The sequence below is a fragment of the Capra hircus genome, chromosome 23 (genome assembly GCF_001704415.2).
Source record: "Capra hircus breed San Clemente chromosome 23, ASM170441v1, whole genome shotgun sequence".
NCBI lineage: Eukaryota > Metazoa > Chordata > Mammalia > Artiodactyla > Bovidae > Capra > Capra hircus.
In genome coordinates, this window is record NC_030830.1 from 33,740,141 (window position 1) to 33,761,176 (window position 21,036).

At 42.5% G+C, this 21,036-nt stretch overlaps 1 protein-coding gene across 1 annotated transcript in view; it reads right to left on the reverse strand.

Annotated features, from left to right (window-relative positions):
• The window catches only part of LOC102188365 (adenylate cyclase type 10), a 38,492-nt gene continuing 19,563 nt past the window's right edge, over positions 2,108-21,036 (reverse strand). The window contains exons 19-32 of the mRNA XM_018039255.1: positions 18,904-19,170; positions 17,766-18,095; positions 12,273-12,336; positions 10,517-10,736; positions 10,073-10,198; positions 7,838-8,010; positions 7,101-7,257; positions 5,250-5,454; positions 5,066-5,162; positions 4,483-4,601; positions 4,101-4,218; positions 3,462-3,660; positions 2,747-2,951; positions 2,108-2,232 (exon numbers count right to left, since the gene is read on the reverse strand). Coding sequence (XP_017894744.1) covers positions 2,168-2,232; positions 2,747-2,951; positions 3,462-3,660; positions 4,101-4,218; positions 4,483-4,601; positions 5,066-5,162; positions 5,250-5,454; positions 7,101-7,257; positions 7,838-8,010; positions 10,073-10,198; positions 10,517-10,736; positions 12,273-12,336; positions 17,766-18,095; positions 18,904-19,170 — 2,345 coding nt within the window. The 3' untranslated portion in view covers positions 2,108-2,167. The remainder of the gene's footprint in view (positions 2,233-2,746; positions 2,952-3,461; positions 3,661-4,100; positions 4,219-4,482; positions 4,602-5,065; positions 5,163-5,249; positions 5,455-7,100; positions 7,258-7,837; positions 8,011-10,072; positions 10,199-10,516; positions 10,737-12,272; positions 12,337-17,765; positions 18,096-18,903; positions 19,171-21,036) is intronic.

Below are 21,036 nucleotides of genomic sequence, written 5' to 3' on the forward strand. Positions count from 1 at the left end.
TTGAAAAAGAATAATAAAGTTGGAAGACTCGCATTTCCTGATTTTAAAACTTACTACAAAGCTGCAGTAATCAGGACTGTGTGTCTTACCATAAGGATAGATATATAGGCCAATGCAACAGAATTGAGAGTTTAGAAATAAATCCATACGTCTAATAAAACCATATATCAACAAGAGTACTTGGGGACTTCCCTGGTGACCCAGTGGTTAAGACTCTAAGCTTCCACAGCATGGGGCCTGGGTTTGATCTCTGGTCAGGAAACTAAAGATCCCTGCCATGCCATGCAGTGCAGCCAAAACAAAACTAATAAATAAATCTTATTAAAAAATAAAAATGACAGTATTTACTTAAATGGGGGAGGAATAGTCTTTTTAACAAATGGTGCTGAGATAGTCGGAGAAGGCAATGGCACCCCACTCCAGTACTCTTGCCTGGAAAATCCCATGGACAGAGGAGCCTGGTAGGCTATAGTCCATGGGGTCATGAAGAGTCGAACACGACTCAGTGACTTCACTTTCACTTTTCGCTTTCATGCAGTGGAGAAGGACATGGCAACCCACTCCAGTGTTCTTGCCTGGAGAATCCCAGGGACGGGGGAGCTTGGTGTGCCGTCTATGGGGTCACACAGAGTCAGACATGACTGAAGCGACTTAGTAGCAGCAGCAGCAGCAGCTGAGATAGTGTATATCCACATGCAAAAGAATGAGGGAAACTTAAATTTCATTATATGCAAAAATGAACTGAAAATAATCAAAGACCTAAATAAAAGCTAAAACTATAAAACTCTTAAGAAAACAGAGAAAAAAATCTTTGTGACTTAAGATGAGCAATGGTTTCTAAGCTATGACACCAAAGCTGCTGCTGCTGCTGCTAAGTCGCTTCAGTCGCGTCTGACTCTGTGCGACCCCAGAGACGGCAGCCCACAAGCCGCCAAAAAACAAAAACAGATAAATTGGACTTCATCAAAACAAAACACTTTTGTGCTATAAAACAATACCACCATGAATGTGAAAAGACAACTTACAGAATAAGAGAAAATATTTATAAATCAAATCTGATAAGGGTTTAGCATCCAGAATATATAAGAAATTCTTCAAGCTCAACAATAAAAAGGCAAATATTCCAATAACAAATGGGCAGAGGATCTGAATAGACATTTCTCTAAGAAGACATACAAATGGCCAATAAGCTTATAAAAAATGAACATTATTAGTCATCAAGGAAATACAATTCAACAACACAATGAGATATCACTTCACAATCACTGCTACTGCTGCTGCTGCTGCTAAGTCGCTTCAGTCGTGTCCGACTCTGTGCGACCCCATAAAGGGCAGCCCACCAGGCTCCGCCATCCCTGGGATTCTCCAGGCAAGAACACTGGAGTGGGTTGCCATGTCCTTCTCCAACGCATGAAAGTGAAAAGTGAAAGTGAAGTCGCTCAGTCGTGTCCGACTCTTCGTGACCCCATGGACTGCAGCCTAGAATGGCTATATAAAAAAACAAGCAAATAACAATTGTTTGTGAAGATGTGAAAAACTGGAACCCTTACACATTGCCTCTGGGAATATAACTGGTATAGCAACTTAGGAGAAAAGATGACAGTTCCTTAAAGAGCTAAACAGAGAGCATCTGCATGACCTAACAATCCCTTTCCTGGGTATATACCGAGAAGAACTGAAACATGGGTTTAAACAAAAACCTGCACACGAATGTTTATAATGGCATTATTCATAATAACCAAAAAGCAGAACCAAGCCAATATCCACTAGTGCATGAACAGATAAGCAAAATGTGGCATATCCATATAATGGAATGTTATTCAGCCACAAAAGGAAATGCTACAACATGGAAGAATTACCTGCTAATAGATCTCACCTTATATAAGATGGAATCAGCTTAATCTCAAAGCCTCCCTGGCCTCTGGTCTAGCTCTGGTTCTAGTAATAATTTCTTCCACAGTTGCATTAATGAAGAGAGTTAAGAAAGATCTAAATTTCATGCTTTAGAAACACATGCTTTTATTTTTATGAAGATATAGTGGTGAATGTAAAAGGCTAGCATATTTAATATGTACATATACAGCATCTTAAAAAGGAGACTTGGTGGCATATCTTTGTGTTACATGTAATAAAAGAATCATGGTCCCTTCAGAAGATTTTTGTTTGATTAACAGATACATTCTTGAATTTCTTCTTTATCCTTCTTGTTGACATCAACCTCTCTGACAAACCCTGAAAATAGGAACATAAAGAGTAATACAAACACAAAGAATTTCCTTGGCTATTATAAATTTAACTCATGGCCTGGAAAAAGGAGATTTGCTGGGTCCTAAAGCAAGGAACTATATTCTCTCCTCTCTTTTTCTTGCTCATTTCTTAGCATTCACCTTCATAGACATTACACTGTGATTTCTAAGGCCTTCTTTCTCCCTTAGTGACCATCCAGCTACTCCACGGAAACAACCTACTTGTTTGCGCAGGGACCAAAGGGGAATTTCCTATGCCTAAGAGTTACAGATGCTGAAACAAAGGGCTGACAGGGGCTCTTACACCCCTTACATAAAGGACTCTCTGTTGAGGCGGAGGCTGGCACTGTGAGAGAATGACAACTACCTCTAGAGCAAGGACTAATCCTCATACCTGGATGTCCCTTCTTATTTGAAAATGCCTTTTAACTGCTTGTGAGTAAGAATCTGAGACTGTTCTTTATGTCTCTCAGACAAGAGTTCCAGAAAGGAATGCTTACTCTGTATTTCCAAATTTTGTTCAAAGGAGTTATTTTCCTCCAGGAATTCTCCCTCTATCCAAATCCTGGTCAGGCAGGTGTCAAAAGGTCTGATGATGTTGGTCAAGGACATCTTTCCATTTCTCATTACAAAGGCTTTAAGCTCAGAGACCCATTGGTGATAGACGGGGCAGGTCCCACATCGAGAGAAGAACTCCTTAAAGTACTGAAAGGAAAGGAAGGTCCATTAGCTCAGGGATTAGTACTTTTTTCCTCCACTCCACTCCATCAGAACTTACTGCAGCTCCCACTCGGCACACTCACTCAGGGCTAGGGGAACAGGAGGGAGTTACTGATGGTCAAGGAGGCCCAGACAGTCTGTTCTCAGATGCAGAGGAACTGGAATGTGTTTAGATTCCAAGGGAAGGATGTAGGGGATGTGTCAACCTATAGACAAAGCCAGAGCGTTCTACTGAGAAGGGCTAAGTGTCAACATTTTAATGGCATTGGCTAGGAGCTTTTGCAAATCCAGTAAGAAATCCAGTCCTGATTTACATGCAAGAATATCTGGGAGGATACATGAGGTAGGTGGACAGAGTCTGTAGGGGGAGGGGGAAAAAAGGGTTCAAGGAGGAAAAAGAGACCAAGGCAGCAAGGAGAAGAGGAAGGGAGAGAGGCAGGTGGCAGAAAGAGTACCATGCCTTAGGTGTTAGTTGAGGATAACGGAGACAGGTACCATGAGGGTTTGGTGGCGAGTCTCTGCGAGAGTTTGCAGGAGGACATCCTCTGGCATTTTCTGTAAAATTAGCACCTGGCACTCTAGGAATCGGACAAAGCCATGGGAACCAAACAGTGAGGCGTTGGTTCTTTTCACCAACTGGCGAGCCTTGGAGAAGTGGTACTCAAACTGATTCCACTGTGAGTCCTGGGCAAACCTGAAGGGAAAGAACCACAGCTCTCAGCTCTCTCCCCTAATTGCCCACTATGGCTCCTCCATAGAACCGTCACTACTCTGAGGGTCTAAGACCTCCTTCAGTCAGATTTGTGATTCTAGTAAGGGGCCAAGGCTACTAACTCACATGTAAGGAGGCTCAAAAGAAAACCAATGATATACAGCTTTGCCATGGATTATCTCACACTTAAATGTAACTCTAAACTGAACCCTTAATCTATGAACCCAAACCTCTTAAGGGATAAGAAGAACCCTTCTAATAACGTGGAGGGAAATGGGAGGTGAGTGGTCTTTAGAAATGGGTTGGAGATGTGGAACCATCCTGCCTTGGAGGGCAAAAGGCAATAGCTTAAATGAGTTCATGGCGTCTTTAAACTTACCCTTTCCCACAGCCCTAAGTAACACTCTGACACCCTACATTACCACATGGCCAGAGAGGAGTGGACCCCCAGCATGACATTGCTCTGAGAATTTAGAACGCAGCTGTGCTCATAGTGTTGAATGAAATGCAGACATTCCTCAAAGGGCCGACACAGCCATCCTGTGGACAGAGAAAGTAACCAGGCTAGTAGTATAAATTGTCAACCCTAATGTGGTATATAAGGTGCGTGGTCCAGGGGAGGAGACACCACCTGAAAAGCAGACACCTTGAATCACAATGTGGTTCCTAGACTTTAAGGAACAAGGGTGAGGAGCAGAGGCCATGCCCAAAGGACAGGCCCATGAGCGCCTGTGTTCCAAACCTAGGGCCCCACCTGAGGTCTGAATCCCTCAGGAATACAGCAGAGCCCTGCACAAGATTTACCTTTTCCGTAGAGCAGCAGATCTAAGCAAGCAGAATAGAAGCAGGCCTGGCCAAGGACATCATGACTCTGGGAAATGAGCGCCCACTGACTCTCCAGCACGTGGACGCACAGATCAAATCTGCAGAGAGACAAAGCCACAGGGACCAGCTGGAGAATGGGAAGGGCTGTATAGGAGAGGACGGGATCTTATACCTTCAAGGTGGCCTAACAGCCCCTACATCTCCATTCCGTAATTCTATTTATATAGAGAGTATCTGTGCCTGGGATCAGACCTATCTCTAAACAAAGGAAGTGGGAAAATGACTCTGAGACAACTTCCAGGGTCTTGAGCAATTACCGACCTCCTTGCAATAAAATGCATGCGGGGGGTGGAGGGAAAGGAGGGGGGATATCTAGTGCCCAGACTCTGCGTTTCTACTCCTGACCCCTCAAACTTAAGACGATGTTTCCTGGAGGACTACTGAAGACAGTCCTGGCTGCGGAGACAAGACAGCTTCTCCCTCTCCACTCTAAACTGCTCTGGTAGGTCATAATCTCCCCTCTGAGGCAACAAATACAAAGGACAGAAAAGGATCTTAATACTTCTTCTTCAGAAATGCAGATCTGAAGAGAACTGAGAGAACCAGATTCTCCAGAGCTGGTTTCTTGAGGTGTCTGCATATCTCATGAGCTTGAAAACCTAAGGAGGTTAAAGAGCATTGTGAGGTCTAGAGGTGCGCCTGGCCTCTCTAAAAGCCCCAGGCCCACCAGCCCCAGAGCCCATTACCCAGCTTGATGGAGAAGTCGAGATGCCCAAGGCAGAGTTTGGTATAGGCCAAGGCCTGCATGAGCTGGGCTGTGGCCAACAGTCCCTCCCTGGAGAACCAGCACAGGCTGCTTTTCTGAATGGCCAGCTGCTCACGGTGCAGCCACTTCTCCTTGTCACCCACGTTCTGGGAGAACTGGGAGAGGGCCACATAGGTAGAGACAACCTGTGGGACAACAAACATGGGGTGAATATCCAGACTGCACAGTCAGGCTGCAGCTCCAGCTCGTCCCTGTTCTGGGTAAGAGTCCCCGCGTGCCTGCTATTCACTCTATGTAGCACCCCTGGGGGCCACTGCTCACCTCAACTCCACACGCTCCTTCTCACCCCTACATTTCTGATTTGACCATTGTCACTGCTTGTTCTTTAAACAAACAGCTTCCTCCATCTGCCTTTCTTCTTTCCCCCAGTCCAAGACCTTCCCCTTCAAAACGCTGGTCAAACTGCACCTCTTCTGTTTTATCTAACTGAAGCGTCTAATTGCTCCTTAGAACTCTATAGAACTGCCGCCTAGATCTCTGTCATCAGTTGTGTGTGCATTTGACATCATTTGATGACACTTTGAAGCTCTGTCTCCATTAGATTTCCAATATAAGTAGACTCTGTCACTCCTAAGAATTTTCCAACAGCTTCTCATCTTCTTTGGAGTAAAAGCCAAAACTCCCACAGCGGCCACAAGGCCTGCACCATCTGCCATCCCCCTCCCTAGACTCTCTGACTCACCTCCTGGCTCTTTCTCTTCTTCTCACTCCCTCCTCCAGTCACACGGGCCCCTGCACTACTCCTCCACACAGAGGACAGGCCTTATGCATCCACTCTGCCTTCCTCTTGCCCGCTCTTCTCCCAGGTAGCCTCTTCTCCCACGTGGCCTACTTTCTCATCTCCTTCAGATAGTTGCCCAAATGCTACCTGCTCGGTGAGGCTTTCCCTACCACCTTATTAAAACTACACCCCTAGTTCCCAGAACTCTGTGTCCTCTGGTCTCCACTTAATTTATTTCACTGCATTTATTATCACCTAACATACTAAATATTTCACTTATGTTTCCCTGGAACTAAGATCCAGTGTCTGGTACAGAGTAAGTAAAAGTCGTTCAGTTGTGTTCGACTCTTTGTGACCCCACGGACTAAACAGTCCATGAATTCTCTAGTCCAGAATACTGGAGTGGGTAGCCTTTCCCTTCTCCAGGGGATCTTTTACTCCAAAGAAGATGAGAAGCTGTTGGAAAATTCTTAGGAGTGACAGAGTCTACTTATATTGGAAATCTAATGGAGACAGAGCTTCAAAGCGTCATCAAATGATGTCAAATGTACACACAACCCAGGGATTGAACCCACATTGCAGGCAGGTTCTTTACCAACTGAGCTATCAGGGAAATCTGGTATAGAATAGGTGTTCGTATTTGTTGAGCAAATGGATACATATAGAGACACTAAAATTAGGAAGACATATTTCCCTTTCTTCTTTTTCCCTAAGTCAGCAAATCTTATCCTTATTTTTGGACCACTGGCTTGAGAATCTGGTGGAAGCTAAGACCCCTTCCCTAATTCTGATCACTCCTTAAATACTCTTTTATACACACAAATACACACTAATGTCAACATTCAGTTCAGAGGGTACACAGATAGCATCATACATGAAAGCCTCCCTATAAACTGCAAACTAAGAACCCTGCTCAAACACACAATCAGCAAAGTCCTGTTAAGTCTGAGTTACCGTGGAACCATGCTTTACCAGGGACTTGACAGGGTCTCTCCCCTAGCATTTTAGGTTTCTGAGTGAGGTCCAGAGGTAAAGCAAGGGCTTGCTTACCTGGGCTTCACCAGGAAACTCCTTGACTGAATTCTTCTGCATAAGAGTGGCCAGGCAGGCAAACCTGCGGCTGCTGGCTGTGGCCTCCAGGCTATAGAGCTGCCGGAGCAGGGAGAGACAGTGCATCTGCTGCTGGAGGACTGCCAGCTGCTTCTTCCTGGTGTGAAGCAAAGGGTGGTTAGCACGCCCTTATCCTTTACCAGGGTCCACCAGCCTTCCCCAAAAGAAGTTGGAGTCTACTCACCCACAGACTTCCAGACTCAGAAAGATTCCTGAGAGCCCACTACTTCTAACCTCATATGCTTTTCAAATTCATCCCTCTTGACCAAAAAGAAGTTTTCAGAGAGGTTTTTTTAAAAAGGTTCATTCTTTGAATTGTTCTTTTGGTTGAACAGATTTCCTATAAATTATTATAGCTCGATAACTAGGAAGTGTTTAATATTATGTGTATATCTATCAGAGAAATAACACTAAATTCCATATATGTGTATGTGTACACACAGTACACATATATTTATCTTTATTTGAAAAAGACAGGATAATACCATACTTCAAAGAGAAAAGATGTACTCATTCTGCTACACTGAATTGGCCCAGAGTAAGGTAAATGAATGAGAACTGTTCATATGCTTGAAAAGAGGAGCCTTAGAGTCAAATAGGCAAAATTCTAGCCTAGGTCCAACTTTAGCTCTCTGTGACCCTAAATGGAACCAGGACAACTTGGCAAAGCTTCTCACTTCTCACTAGGGTTGTTTCGAGGTTGACTCAGGGAACAGGAATACCAGCATTTTTCTAGAAATGTTTGGAAAATGACACCAAGCCAGGTCCAGGGAAAACTCCTTTTCAGCAGACGAAGGGCTCGCCTAGCCAGTTTTTTGGCCAGGGTGATCTGTCCCATGTTGAAACAGACCTGGAGATAGTAAAGTGAGAAAGACAATGGAAACGTGAGAAGAGTCCTAAGGACGAGGTTCTGGATACAACACACCGGCTCTTATTTTGGAATGTGTACCTGGGGCCCGAGGTGCCAGAGTGAGCAGAGTTAGAGCAGAACCTGGCCACACTAACAAGCACCCGTAGGGCCATGAGCAAGCAAAGGATTGAGAAAATGGAGAAAGCACTCTTCTTTCTCATCTCCCACACGTTGAGTAGTAGAGAGAGGCTGTGATTTACAAAGCAATGCTGGGAGACGCAGATGGGACTGTCTTTAGCCTCAGATGCCATGGAAAGCATCTGAGATATCACCGAATCTCATCACTCTCTTCATAAACAAGTTGTACCACCACAGTGTATGAGGATAGGAGCTGAGGTACTACCCTGAAGTTATCATATACCTTCATGCTCTATGGCTAAATCTATGGCTAAGAAAGGGATCAAGTCTATGGTAATTTCTGAACAATCTTAGGAAGACTGTACAATAATTCTTTCTTTAAAATGGAAAGAAAGAATTATTTAAAACTTTGCTTCCCTGGTGGCTCAGATGGTAAAGAATCTGCCAGTGGTGCAGGAGACCTGGGTTTGATCCCTGGGTCAGGAAGATCCCCTGGAGGAGGGCACAGCAACCCACTCCAGTATCCTTGCCTGCAGAATCCCATGGACAGAGGAGCCTGGCAGGCTACAGTCAGTCCATGGGGTCTGAAAGAGTTGGACACGACTGAGCGACTAACACTTTCAAAGACCTTTTGGTTGAAACACAAATAACACAACACTGTGGACTACTGTAATATTCCCTTTGGTGTTCAAAGGCTTTATCCACATTAGGTTTATTCTCCTAACCAAGTATCTTAAGGTTTACACTGAAATTAATTTTTCCTTACTTTTAAAAAATTTTAAATCTTGGCTCCCCAACAAAAATCCCCCAGTTTTATGGAGTCATTATTTATAAATTGATAATCATTCCAACACATTTTTCTCTGTGGATTTAATAGCAATGAGGCTGGGAGAAGTTACTGAGCTGTCCTGGGTTATTCATACAGAATAAATAAGTTTACTCCTATTTGTCATTTGACAATGGAATGTCTCATGCCGTGCTTGCCCCAGAGTTTTTATTTGTCATACAAATCTAATTCCTTCAGGAAATCTGTCATAAATGATACAGAATGATCTACAAGGTACATTATTTATTTATTTTTTTGGCTGCAGTGCACCCAAAGATCTTAGTTTCCTGACCAGAGACTGAAGCCTCCTGCCCACTTGCTGCTAGAGTGGAAGTGTGGAGTCTCAATCACTGGATCACCAGGGAAGTGTTGTTTACTGTTAAAGCAAGATGTGGAATGGAGTACAGAGAGCTCCTATTTGTATTTAACAAAGGAAGTGGTTAGATTATATACATTAATGTATGCTGAGCCCCTCTGGCAAAATACATACAGATATATAACACTGGAGGGAGGACCCAGCAGCTGAGTGGTATAGGGTTGAGCGGGAAGAGTTTGAAAAGTATGCTCTTTTCCTTCTAGCTTTATTGAGATATCTTTCACACATAACATTGTGTAGGTTTCAGGTGTACAACGTGATGATTTCTTTCATTGAAGGACAGTGACATATAACGTTAGTTTTAGGTATACACTACAATGTTTCAATATATGTATATACTGGGAAATGATCACTACAACAAGTTTAACATCTATCACCACATATAATTACAATTTTTTTCTTGTGATGAGAACTTTTAAGATCTATTCTCTTAGCAACTTTCAAATATACAATACAGTATTGTTAACTACAGTCACAAGCTGTACATCACAGGACTTATAACTGGAAGTTTATATCTTTTGATCACTTTCACCAACCTATCAACTATGCTGGGGGTGACAAGGGATTAGGAAGTGCTCTTTCACTTTCTACATGTATTTCTATGTTTTGAATTTAAATCACATTTATAATTGCTCACAAAAGGCAAAGAGACTTTAAAGGAAATAATAGGGTAATCCTTAAGGAGAAATACCGCAAACTTCAAGGTTAACCCCTGCCCTCACCTCTGACTGGAGACGACAGAAAGTGGCTTCTTCAAACTGACAGATCTTCACCTTGTGCTTTTTAAAAAACGAGAATGCGGAGGGTTGGCCCAGAAGACTGCTTGCCTTCCTCAAATAAAAGAAGGCCTCCAAACAAGAGAAGGGGAGGAGAAACTGCATTAGGATTCGGATGCTACTAAGTGATCAGGACGACGGCTGGACCAAGGCTATGAAGAATCTGAACTGTGGCAGGATTTAACTGGAAACGGGGAGCTGGACTGTGCGGGAGACGTCGAGGTACTCTTCACTGCCACACTTCCGCTTTGTACTCTCGCCTAGACCCCTTACAGCGCCCTCCTCTCCCTCACTTTCCTCCATTTTTTCATACTTGTTGGTAAGAAATCCCCATCAAATCCCCCCAAGTCATAGGGCTCAGCTCAGGGGTAGAGAGCAGAGCTTGCTTACCATGTAATTATCTGACAGCTCCAAGGAGGCAGCGGCAGATTCCAGCAGGTAATAAAATGCACAAGTGGTTTCTCCAATGACCAGGCAGTGCTGGGTGAGGGGCGAGAGCACTAACTTCAGGACTTCCCTACAGTGGCAGGGCTTCGTGGTCAACAGGCCTTTCTTGGGGTTGCTCTGAGCCAGACTCCTGTTCACTTTATCCAGGAACTCTTCCTCTGTTCTTTGTGGAGAGAAGATGAAGAGCTAACAGTGGCCATACAGCACCCACTTTTGCTGAGGCATTACCAGGTCTGAAAGCCACTTTGTCTGGGAAGCTTTCCTTTATGATTCATTAATCCTATGTCTATCCTTCTCCTCCATCGATCCACAAGGTTTTGAATGACAGGGACTTTGTTCTTAATGGCAAAGCCCTATCAGGGAGTTTTAAAAACCTAAAGCCAAACTAAGTACCTCACAAACGAAATGGGGAAAAGACCACATCTCAAGAGCAAACTAACACTCTGCTACATGAAAACACAAAAATGATACAAAGCAATAACTAATAATAAATTTATTTATCAGCCCATTTGAACTCTATCATGGCACACATAAATATTATTTTATGAAATAACACCATCTTATTCTATAAAAACCTTACCATTCAGGTAGGCAAAATTATCTCCCTTTTACAGATGAAGAAATTGAAGCTCTGGGAGGTTAAATAACGTACATATGACCTCGCAGCTACTGATGTGTGTGCTGTACTTAGTCGCTCAGTCATATCCAACTCTTTGTGACCCCGGGGACTGTAGCCCCCTAGAATCCTCTGGGATTCTCCAGGCAGGAATACTGAAGTGGGTTGCCATGCCCTCCTCCAGGGGGTCTTCCCAACCCAGGGATCGAACCTAGGTCTCCCACATTGCAGGTGGCTTCTTTACCATCTGAGCCACCAGGGAAGCCCAAGAATACTGGAGTGGATAGCCTATCCCTTCTCCAGCAGATCTTCTCAACCCAGGAATCGAACTAGGGTCTCCTCCAGTGCAGGCAGATTCTGAGCTACTAAGTAAAACCAAAACTAGAGTTCACCTTTCTGAGCTACTAGTCCGGTGCATTTTTCACAGGCACCACAAGTTCAAAAGAGGTCTGATCTCTCTGAGATAGAATGACTGAAAAAGTGAGAACTGAGGAGGGCTTTGGATAGTGAACATTCTGATAAGTAGAAGGATATAGATGTCACTGAGTATTTTTAAAAGGGAGAATTGTGTGAGCAAAGACATATTAAGGATGGGGGTGACTAATGTAGAATATAGATTTTTGTTTGAAAACTGTAGGAAATCAGGCTGAATAAATGAGAGTTGAATAACTTGAGAGTTGCTGGTGAATTCAAGGTAGGAGCTTGCAAAACTGGCAAGATATGCATTAGAAAGCCAGGAAGTACATGGTTATGAAATATAAAATCATTTTAATATCATCTGGGTTCAAAAGTAATTGAGCAGGCAAATTTATAGCTGAAAAAAATCTGTTACCTGTATAATACATTTGAGAGAGATTAAATAAAGATTTTCTTAATCACTAAGAAATAATTTCCCTATAAACAGTCAAACAAATCCTTTCCGATTCACTGTTAACTTGCATTTTGGGCTGAGAACAGAAGTCACCATTCCTGGGTGGTCAGATGCCTTCCTTGTCTGTAGGTAAGGTGAGTACCCTAGTTTAATGATCAGCTGTGTCTTACTTTCTGGCGGCCTCCACGACCACTCTCAGCATCTCCACCTACCTGCAGTATTCCCTTGTGAAGGACTCCTGACTTCTGGATGATTCTGTCTGGAACTGAGAAGTGTCTGTAGGGAGGAAAAGATGACTGTCCTTAATCGCCTGTGTTTGTATTAACTGAGAACATTTAAAAATTCCTGACTATCTTTCATGAAAATTGCTTCCCCCATTATAAAAATGGTAAATTTAGGTTTAATAGTAACCTTACATGCAAGATTAGGGTACTAATTCTTTTTTCCTTAAATGCAATTACTTGTGATTTAAATAGTAATTCCTTTCATTCTCAAACCTCCCAAACCAATTCCTAATTCTGTTTGCCAAAGAAATGAATAAAGAATATGACCGTCTGGTTTGATGACTAATTCTAATAGTAGAAATCTACGAACATATCTGGATCAGATTTATAACTGGGTGGGAGAGAACCACAGAAGAAGTGACCTAGTAGAGAAAAACATGAGGGCACAAGATGTCATCCCACCAGGGTCACAAGAGCCAGAAGAGGTTTTCAGCTTTACCTGGTTGATCCTAAATAACCTCTGTCCTCCAGACATGCCTCTTCCTCTGCAGCTGACTTCTGATCAAAAGGCAAAGACTTGAAAATGCTGTGGAGATGTTACCTATTTGGGCTCAGGAGCACAGGTGGTGGGACTGAAAAGGAGTCTAGAGGAACGATTATAGGGAGGGTTTGTGCTAAGTAAAAGGACTGGCTCACCGATTATTTAATGATGTCATACAAGGTAAAGTAAGGAAACTGGAATTTGGCAGCACTACTGTGATGCACAATTCTCAGGCACCATCGTATTGCAGCCTGAGAGAACAGCATGCTTTGTTCTGCATGTCTGTGCACAGAGACCCAGGGTCTGGGAAGCCTCCCTAAGAGTTTGGTTGTGCTGGAAAGGTCTTGAGCCTCGCTCACCCCTAGACTGACCAAGATGCCTTATCTAAAGGTCAATACTGACCTCTCAAAAACAAAAGGCTGAAAAGCAATTACGAATGATAGTGTGATTTTTCATAATACCAACCAGGACATTCACTGTTTTCTTTCCTCTTCCCCTCAGAAAGTACAAAAGTGCAAGTTACCATAGACCTCATCAGCCAGAGACCAATTTCTCCAAGTCACTGGTCCACCTTCACAGAGTCATAAAAATGTTACAGCCAGAGGAGGTATTAAGATCATAGATCAGAATCTTCATTTTAGTATTTTACCACCACCAATTCGCCACATCCCTTTCCCCCACCAACACCAACACCAACTTCTCCTTTATTAAAGTAGAGAAAAAGAAGATATTTCTGGGTCTTGACAGCTGTCTTCAAATATGAAAGAAGGCACAAAGCTGAAAAATGAGTGGAAAATTTGCAGGAAGGTAGAGTTCACCTGGAATTCTATCACTTCCACTAGCTTTGTTCATAGTGATGCTTTCTAAGGCCCACTTGACTTCACATTCCAGGATGTCTGGCTCTAGGTGAGTGATCACACCGTCGTGATTATCTGGGTCATGAACATCTTTTTTGTACAGTTCTTCTGTGTATTCTTGCCACCTCTTCTTAATATCTTCTGCTTCTGTAAGGTCCATACCATTTCTGTCCTTTATCGAGACCATCTTTGCATGAAATGTTCCCTTGGTATCTCTAATTTTCTTGAAGAGAACTCTAGTCTTTCCCATTCTGTTCTTTTCCTCTATTTCTTTGCATTGATCTCTGAGGAAGGCTTTCTTATCTCTTCTTGCTATTCTTTGGAACTCTGCATTCAGATGCTTATATCTTTCCTATTCTCCTTTGCTTTTTGCTTCTCTTCTTTTCACAGCTATTTGTAAGGCCTCCCCAGAAGCCATTTTGCTTTTTTGCATTTCTTTTCCATGGGGATGGTCTTGATCCCTGTCTCCTATACAATGTCACGAACCTCATTCCATAGTTCATCAGGCACTCTTATCTATCAGATCTAGTCCCTTAAATCTATTTTTCACTTCCACTGTATAAGGGATTTGATTTAGGTCATACCTGAATGGTCTAGTGGTTTTCCCTACTTTCTTCAATTTAAGTCTGAATTTGGCAATAAGGAGTTCATGATCTGAGCCACAGTCAGCTCCTGGTCTTGTTTTCGTTGACTGTATAGAGCTTCTCCATCTTTGGCTGCAAAGAATATAATCAATCTGATTTCGGTGTTGACCATCTGGTGATGTCCATGTGTAGAGTCTTCTCTTGTGTTGTTGGAAGAGGGTGTTTTCTACGACCAGTGCATTTTCTTGGCAAAACTCTATTAGTCTTTGCCCTGCTTCATTCTGTAATCCAAGGCCAAATTTGCCTGTTACTCCAGGTGTTTCTTGACTTCCTACTTTAGCATTCCAGTCCCCTATAATGAAAAGGACATCTTTTTGGGGTGTTAGTTCTAAAAGGTCTTGTAGGTCTTCATAGAACTGTTCAACTTCAGCTTCTTCAGCATTACTGGTTGGGGCATAGACTTGGATTACTGTGATAATGAATGGTTTGCCTTGGAAATGAACAGAGATCATTCTGTCGTTTTTGAGACTGCATCCAAGTACTGCATTTCAGACTCTTTTTGTTGACCATGATGGCTACTCCATTTCTTCTAAGGGATTCCTGCCTGCAGTAGTAGGTATAATGGTCATCTGAGTTAAATTCACCCATTCCAGTCCATTTTAGTTTGCTGATTCCTAGAATGTCGACGTTCACTCTTGCCATCTCTTGTTTGACCACTTCCAATTTGCCTTGATTCATGGACCTGACATTCCAGGTTCCTTTGCAATATTGCTCTTTACAGCATTGGACCTTGCTTCTATCACCAGTCACATCCACAACTGGATATTGTTTTTACTCTGGCTCCATCCCTTTATTCTTTCTGGAGTTATTTCTCCACTGATCCCCAGTAGCATATTGGGCACCTACCAACCTGGGGAGTTCCTCTTTTGGTATCCTATCATTTTGCCTTTTCATACTGTTCATGGGGTTCTCGAGGCAAGAATACTGAAGTGATTTGCCATTCCCTTCTCCAGTGGGCCATATTCTGTCAGCAGTGGCCACAGGACTGGAAAAGGTCAATTTTTATTCTAATCCCAAAGAAAGGCAATGCCAAAGAATGCTCAAACTATCGCACAATTGCACTCATCTCACACGCTAGTAAAGTAATGCTCAAAATTCTCCAAGCCAGGCTTCAGCAATACAAGAACCGTGAACTTCCAGATGTTCAAGCTGGTTTTAGAAAAGGCAGAGGAACGAGAGATCAAATTGCCAACATCCACTGGATCATCGAAAAAGCAAGAGACTTCCAGAAAAACATCTATTTCTGCTTTATTGACTATGCCAAAGGCTTTGACTGTGTGGATCACAATAAACTGTGGAAAATTCTGAAAGAGATGGGAATACCAGACCACCTGACCTGCCTCTTGAGAAATCTGTATGCAGGTCAGGAAGCAACAGTTAGAACTGGACATGGAACAACAGACTGGTTCCAAATAGGAAAAGGAGTACGTCAAGGCTGTATTTTGTCACCCTGCTTATTTAACTTCTATGCAGAGTACATCATGAGAAACGCTGGATTGGAAGAAGCACAAGCTGGAATCAAGATTGCCAGGAAAAACATCAATAACCCCAGATATGCAGATGACACCACCCTTATGGCAGAAAGTGAAGAGGAGCTAAGAAGCCTCTTGAGGAAAGTAAAAGAGGAGAGTGAAAAAGTTGGCTTAAAGCTCAACATTCAGAAAACGAAGATCATGGCATCTGGTCTCATCACTTCATGTGAAATAGATGGGGAAACAGTGTCAGACTTTATTTTTCTGGGCTCCAAAATCACTGCAGATGGTGATTGCAGCCATGAAATTAAAAGACGCTTACTCCTTGAAAGGAAAGTTATGACCAACCTAGATAGCATATTCAAAAGCAGAGACATTACTTTGCCAACAAAGGTCCATCTAGTCAAGGCTATGGTTTTTCCAGTGGTCATGTATGGATGTGAGAGTTGGACTGTGAAGAAAGCTGAGCGCCGAAGAATTGATGCTTTTGAATTGTGGTATTGGAGAAGACGCTTGAGAGTCCCTTGGACTGCAAGGAGATCCAATCAGTCCATTCTGAAGGAGATCAGCCCTGGGATTTCTTTGGAAGGAATGATGCTAAAGCTGAAACTCCAGTGCTTTGGCCACCTCATGTGAAGAGTTGACTCATTGGAAAAGACTCTGATGCTGGGAGGGATGGGGGGCAGGAGGAGAAGGGGACGGCATCACCGACTCGATGGACGTGAGTTTGAGTGAACTCCAGGAGATGGTAATGGACAGGGAGGCCTGGCGTGCCGAGATTCATGGGGTCGCAAAGAGTTGGACACGACTGAGTGACTGAACTGAACTGAACTGAGAGTTCACCTTGGTGAGAGAAGTTTTCTAACAGCTACTAAGAATGAAATGAGCTGTCCTACAAGGCAAGCTAACTGAAAATGTTAAAACAAAGAGGGTGAACTGTTGGCTCTCTGTAGTGAAATTTCAGAGTCTTAACCACTGGACCACCAGAGAATTCCAAGGGTGAACTCTTATCTGGATTGTGGTAGAGGGCTATAGGTTTGGGGGAACATCTATCCACTAAAGCTTCTTTAGGTAGCTAACTCCTACATAACCCTCAGATCTCACTTCTGGCATTATCTCCTTCAAGGAAAAATCTTACTCATTTCTCAGGCTGGGCTAACAGCCATTTCTCTAGGTATCCAAAACCCTAGGTAGTTGATTTTTCACCTTTACCAGGCCATATTGGAATTCTCTATTTATATGTCTATACCACCACCACCCCCCAAAACACCTGATAATTTCACTTCGTATTCTTAACACCTACTTGAAGCATCTGATACACATAAGGACTCCATATATGTGTACAGAAGTAAAAATTTATAATAATAAAAACAATAATTAAATGTATTGAGCACTAACCATATCCCTGGTAGTGTTCAAAGCACATTATATATTTTAACTCATTTAATCCTCACAACTACCCTATGAAGTGTGTACTGTTATTTTCTTCAACTAATTGAGGTTAAGTAACTTGCCCAAGGGGCTTCCCCAAGTGGCTCAGTGATAAAGAATCTTCCTGCCAATGCAAGGAGACATAGGAGACTTGAGTTTGATCTTTGGGTCAGGAAGATCCCCTGGCAGAGGAAATGGCAATCCACTCCAGTGTTCTTGCCTGGAGAATCCCATGGACAGAGGAGCCTAGCAGGCTACAGTCCCTGGGTTCGCAAAAGGGTCGGACACCATCGAGCAACTGAGCACACATCTACAGCTTGCCCAATATTGCCAACCAAAACAAGTATGACCTCTAAAGTTCCTTTTAACTCTGAGATCACAGTTTTTTAAAAAACATTTCTGGTATTTCAGTGATAAATGACTCTCTCCACCTATTTTTCTCTCTTAATCTGATTTCATCTTTTGAATGAAGAGTTCCAAGTACATGAATAAAGAGAAGTGACACACACATAGCTTCTTTCTGCTCCCTGATTTACCTTGGGGAGAAGGCAGCTGCAATCTGTCTGTGATCACTTGTGTTAGTATTGAGCCAGTGTCTTTGTAGCTACAGAATCGGGAGGTCCCGCTGGAGCTCTTAGTGGAACAGATGGCGAAACGATGGAAGGGGACAAAGTCTCCCCCATGACAGCTTCCACAGCGGCAGGCCAGATCTCGAAGAAAGCAGGCACATTCAAGGTGTAGGGCTGTTTGCTGTGCCTTGGGCCACAGCTCCCAAGCCCCTTCCCGCAAAAGAGGCACTCCAAATTCAAGCACCTCCATCTGAGGTAGGGATAGTTCCTCTTGTAGCTTTAGAGGAGAGTCAGCATCTGAAACATAGGAATGCTAAATGAGAGCCTCCCTTAAGGTAGTAAACTCCCAAGCACATGCTACTAGTTTATAAGAAAATTCTATCGATAATTCTTGTTTGGTATTATTGCTTCCTTTGTATAAAGAATTGTATACCAGTGATACTGACCATGTTTAGGATAAAGTACAACAGGGAAGAAATGATCAGGAGACAGATTTCTTAGTTACTCCTCCTAAATTGAGCTTTTTTTTTTTATTATTAATATAAATTATTATAAACATCAAGTAACCAGAAAGGCTCTGCTCAAATATAAGACTTAACTCAAAGTCAAAGGGAAACTATTTGTGGATTATATGTGCTTTGGGTAGCCTATGTCACAATTTTATTCTTTCATGTGGAGAATATGAGAGTGCAGCTATTTAATGCATATCTTGCTTTGCTCATGTCTGTTTCAATATCACACTTAACTCCCTTGTGAATTTCTAAAATCAGAAATAATTTACCCACTTTTCTTCTTATTTATCCCGAGAAGCCAATAAAAGACTAGGGCAATATTTTCTAAACCAAAAATCAAGATACAAATACTTAATGCACAGGGTTTAACATGGAGCTAGAATTCTTGAAATTAAGACAATTTTGAAAAATAAAAGCTATTCATTCACTATAAACATGGCTCTTCCAAGACTAAAACAATAATTTCCCCAATTCTTTAGACATAAGCTTTAAGAGACGGGGGCCCATGACACATAATATTGATGTTCTTTCTGAACAAACACACCCTCACCCAAAGCTCTCTATTTGGGCCTGAGAACAAGGCACCAGCTCACCCGACTTTGTCTTCTCTTTGGTACGCTCATTCTCGACAGAGGAAGGCACTAATATCGGCTCCGCAGGAAACTCTTGGCCCTTATTGCACCAGCGGAGCACGTGCATACCCACAAGATCCTTCAGCACCTCGAGTAGCTTATTCTTACTCCATCCAGGCAGGAGGTGCTGCAGCAGATCTACGTGGAAGGAGTGACCAATGACTGCAGCACATTTAACCAGCGACTGTTCCTCTGGGCTCAGTTGATCTAGTTGGTTCACTGCTATTTCTGAAGAAAAAGAAATTAGCAATGAATAAGTTTTCTACCAACAGAGAATACACCATGTTAATAATCTGCTCATTAGAAAAAAAAAAAAAAGGCTTGCTTTTTCTTTCACCTGTTCTCCACTCAGCCAAATCTCTTGAAAGAACCTTATCTCCATGTCTTCTTTTCTCCCCATTCCTCATTCATTAATTATCCAGCAATCGGGTTTTCACCACGACACTGAAGCTGTTTCTTGCGGTCAACTAAACATGGAGGCTGGGCTTCCTGGTCCCAGAAGCCAATTAGTGTAAAGAGCTAAAAACTGCAAGCATTTTAGTAAATCTCTCCAAATTCTGATCCATATATTAAAGCAGTTGTTATTAAACCAATTATATTACCAAACCCCAAATCTTGGAATAATTCTAAACCTTTCCCTCTCTCTCACAACCAACTGGCCACCCACTCATTCTCTTTCTAAAAGTTCTTGAGTATATTTCCTTCCAAACAATTCTAGTATACATAGTCATTTTCACCTGGATCACTATACTACCATTTTGAACATCAGCAGTCTTCTTCTTTTCTTATCCCAATAACACATTAACTAGTGGTAGAACTGTACACCTAAAGTACAAATATAATGTCAGCCCCCTTGTTAAATATTTTCATAACTTATATGGCTTTTTACAATGCAGCTTTGGCTTTTCATTTAGACTTGCTGACTGAACTATTCATTTTAGCTTATGAGTTAACAAATCCTTTTGCCTTCCCTGTGGAATACTGACCTTGTGTTAACTTTCTAGCCATTGCCTAGGATCCCCATAAAATTAGAATGTCAGCTGAGTTACCAGGTAACACTGCTTATGCAAAGAGTGATCCTTGACTGGAAACTGAATTTGGACTAGGAAAACTGCGAATAAGCTACAGCTACCTGGTGGTAAGCCACAGCTTTGTGGGGGTTCCTCGGGTGTAGTGATTCCTGTAATAGGTCACAGTGCCTAGAAGCTATGCCTACAGGTCTATTCTAAGAGATAGCAGTTTCTCGTTGGGAAATAGGGCATCTAAGCACCCATCCATCATAGTCTCATTCCATCACATCTAAGTTATTCCCTGAGGTTCCAGAGGATAGCAGTAGGAACTGTTGTGAGGATCCCCACTGAAGGAAACCACTGGCTACGTTCTCCTGGAGTGCTGTTTCCTGACCTGTACGCTTCTCAGTTTGTGAAGCCAAAGCTAAGTGTGGCCCATCACAGTTGGAGGAATATGAACTGTCCAGATGGACCTAAAAACCACCAGAGTGAACAGCTTATGACAGCTAATATTCACTGACTGTTTATTATATACCATGATTTATTTCATTTAATTTTCAACTAACCCCATGAGGTTGGGACTATTATTATCCTCACTTGACTGATGAGAAGACTAAGGCTTAGATAAGTTTATCTAACATTTCACATCCAGGAAGTAGGGGAACCAATGGTACCCAGGTTTTTCTGATGCCAGAGCCCTGGCTCTTAATTACCAAGGCGTTCTGTGTTGCTGTTTCACATTACATGTCTATATTCTCAGTAAGACCACAGTTGACTTGAAGGTATGCTTAATCATAATATTCCTGAAAAGGGGTTAATAAAGTACCCTGGCCACTATACATCTGAATAGAACATTACAACCTTCATGTATAAAAAGAGCACTCCCTGTCTAATTATGCCTAGCTGATTCTGAGGGCTTTATTCTTCATCTCATCAATCATTATAAGCTTATACTTCGCCCTCTTTTTCTTAAACTCCTGCTAGGTCCCTAACACTGTCTCTTCACTAGCACCATGGATTTTCTTAAACCTCAGCAACATTTTCTCCCTTGATTACTGTCTCCTCCAGCACAGGAATATGCACA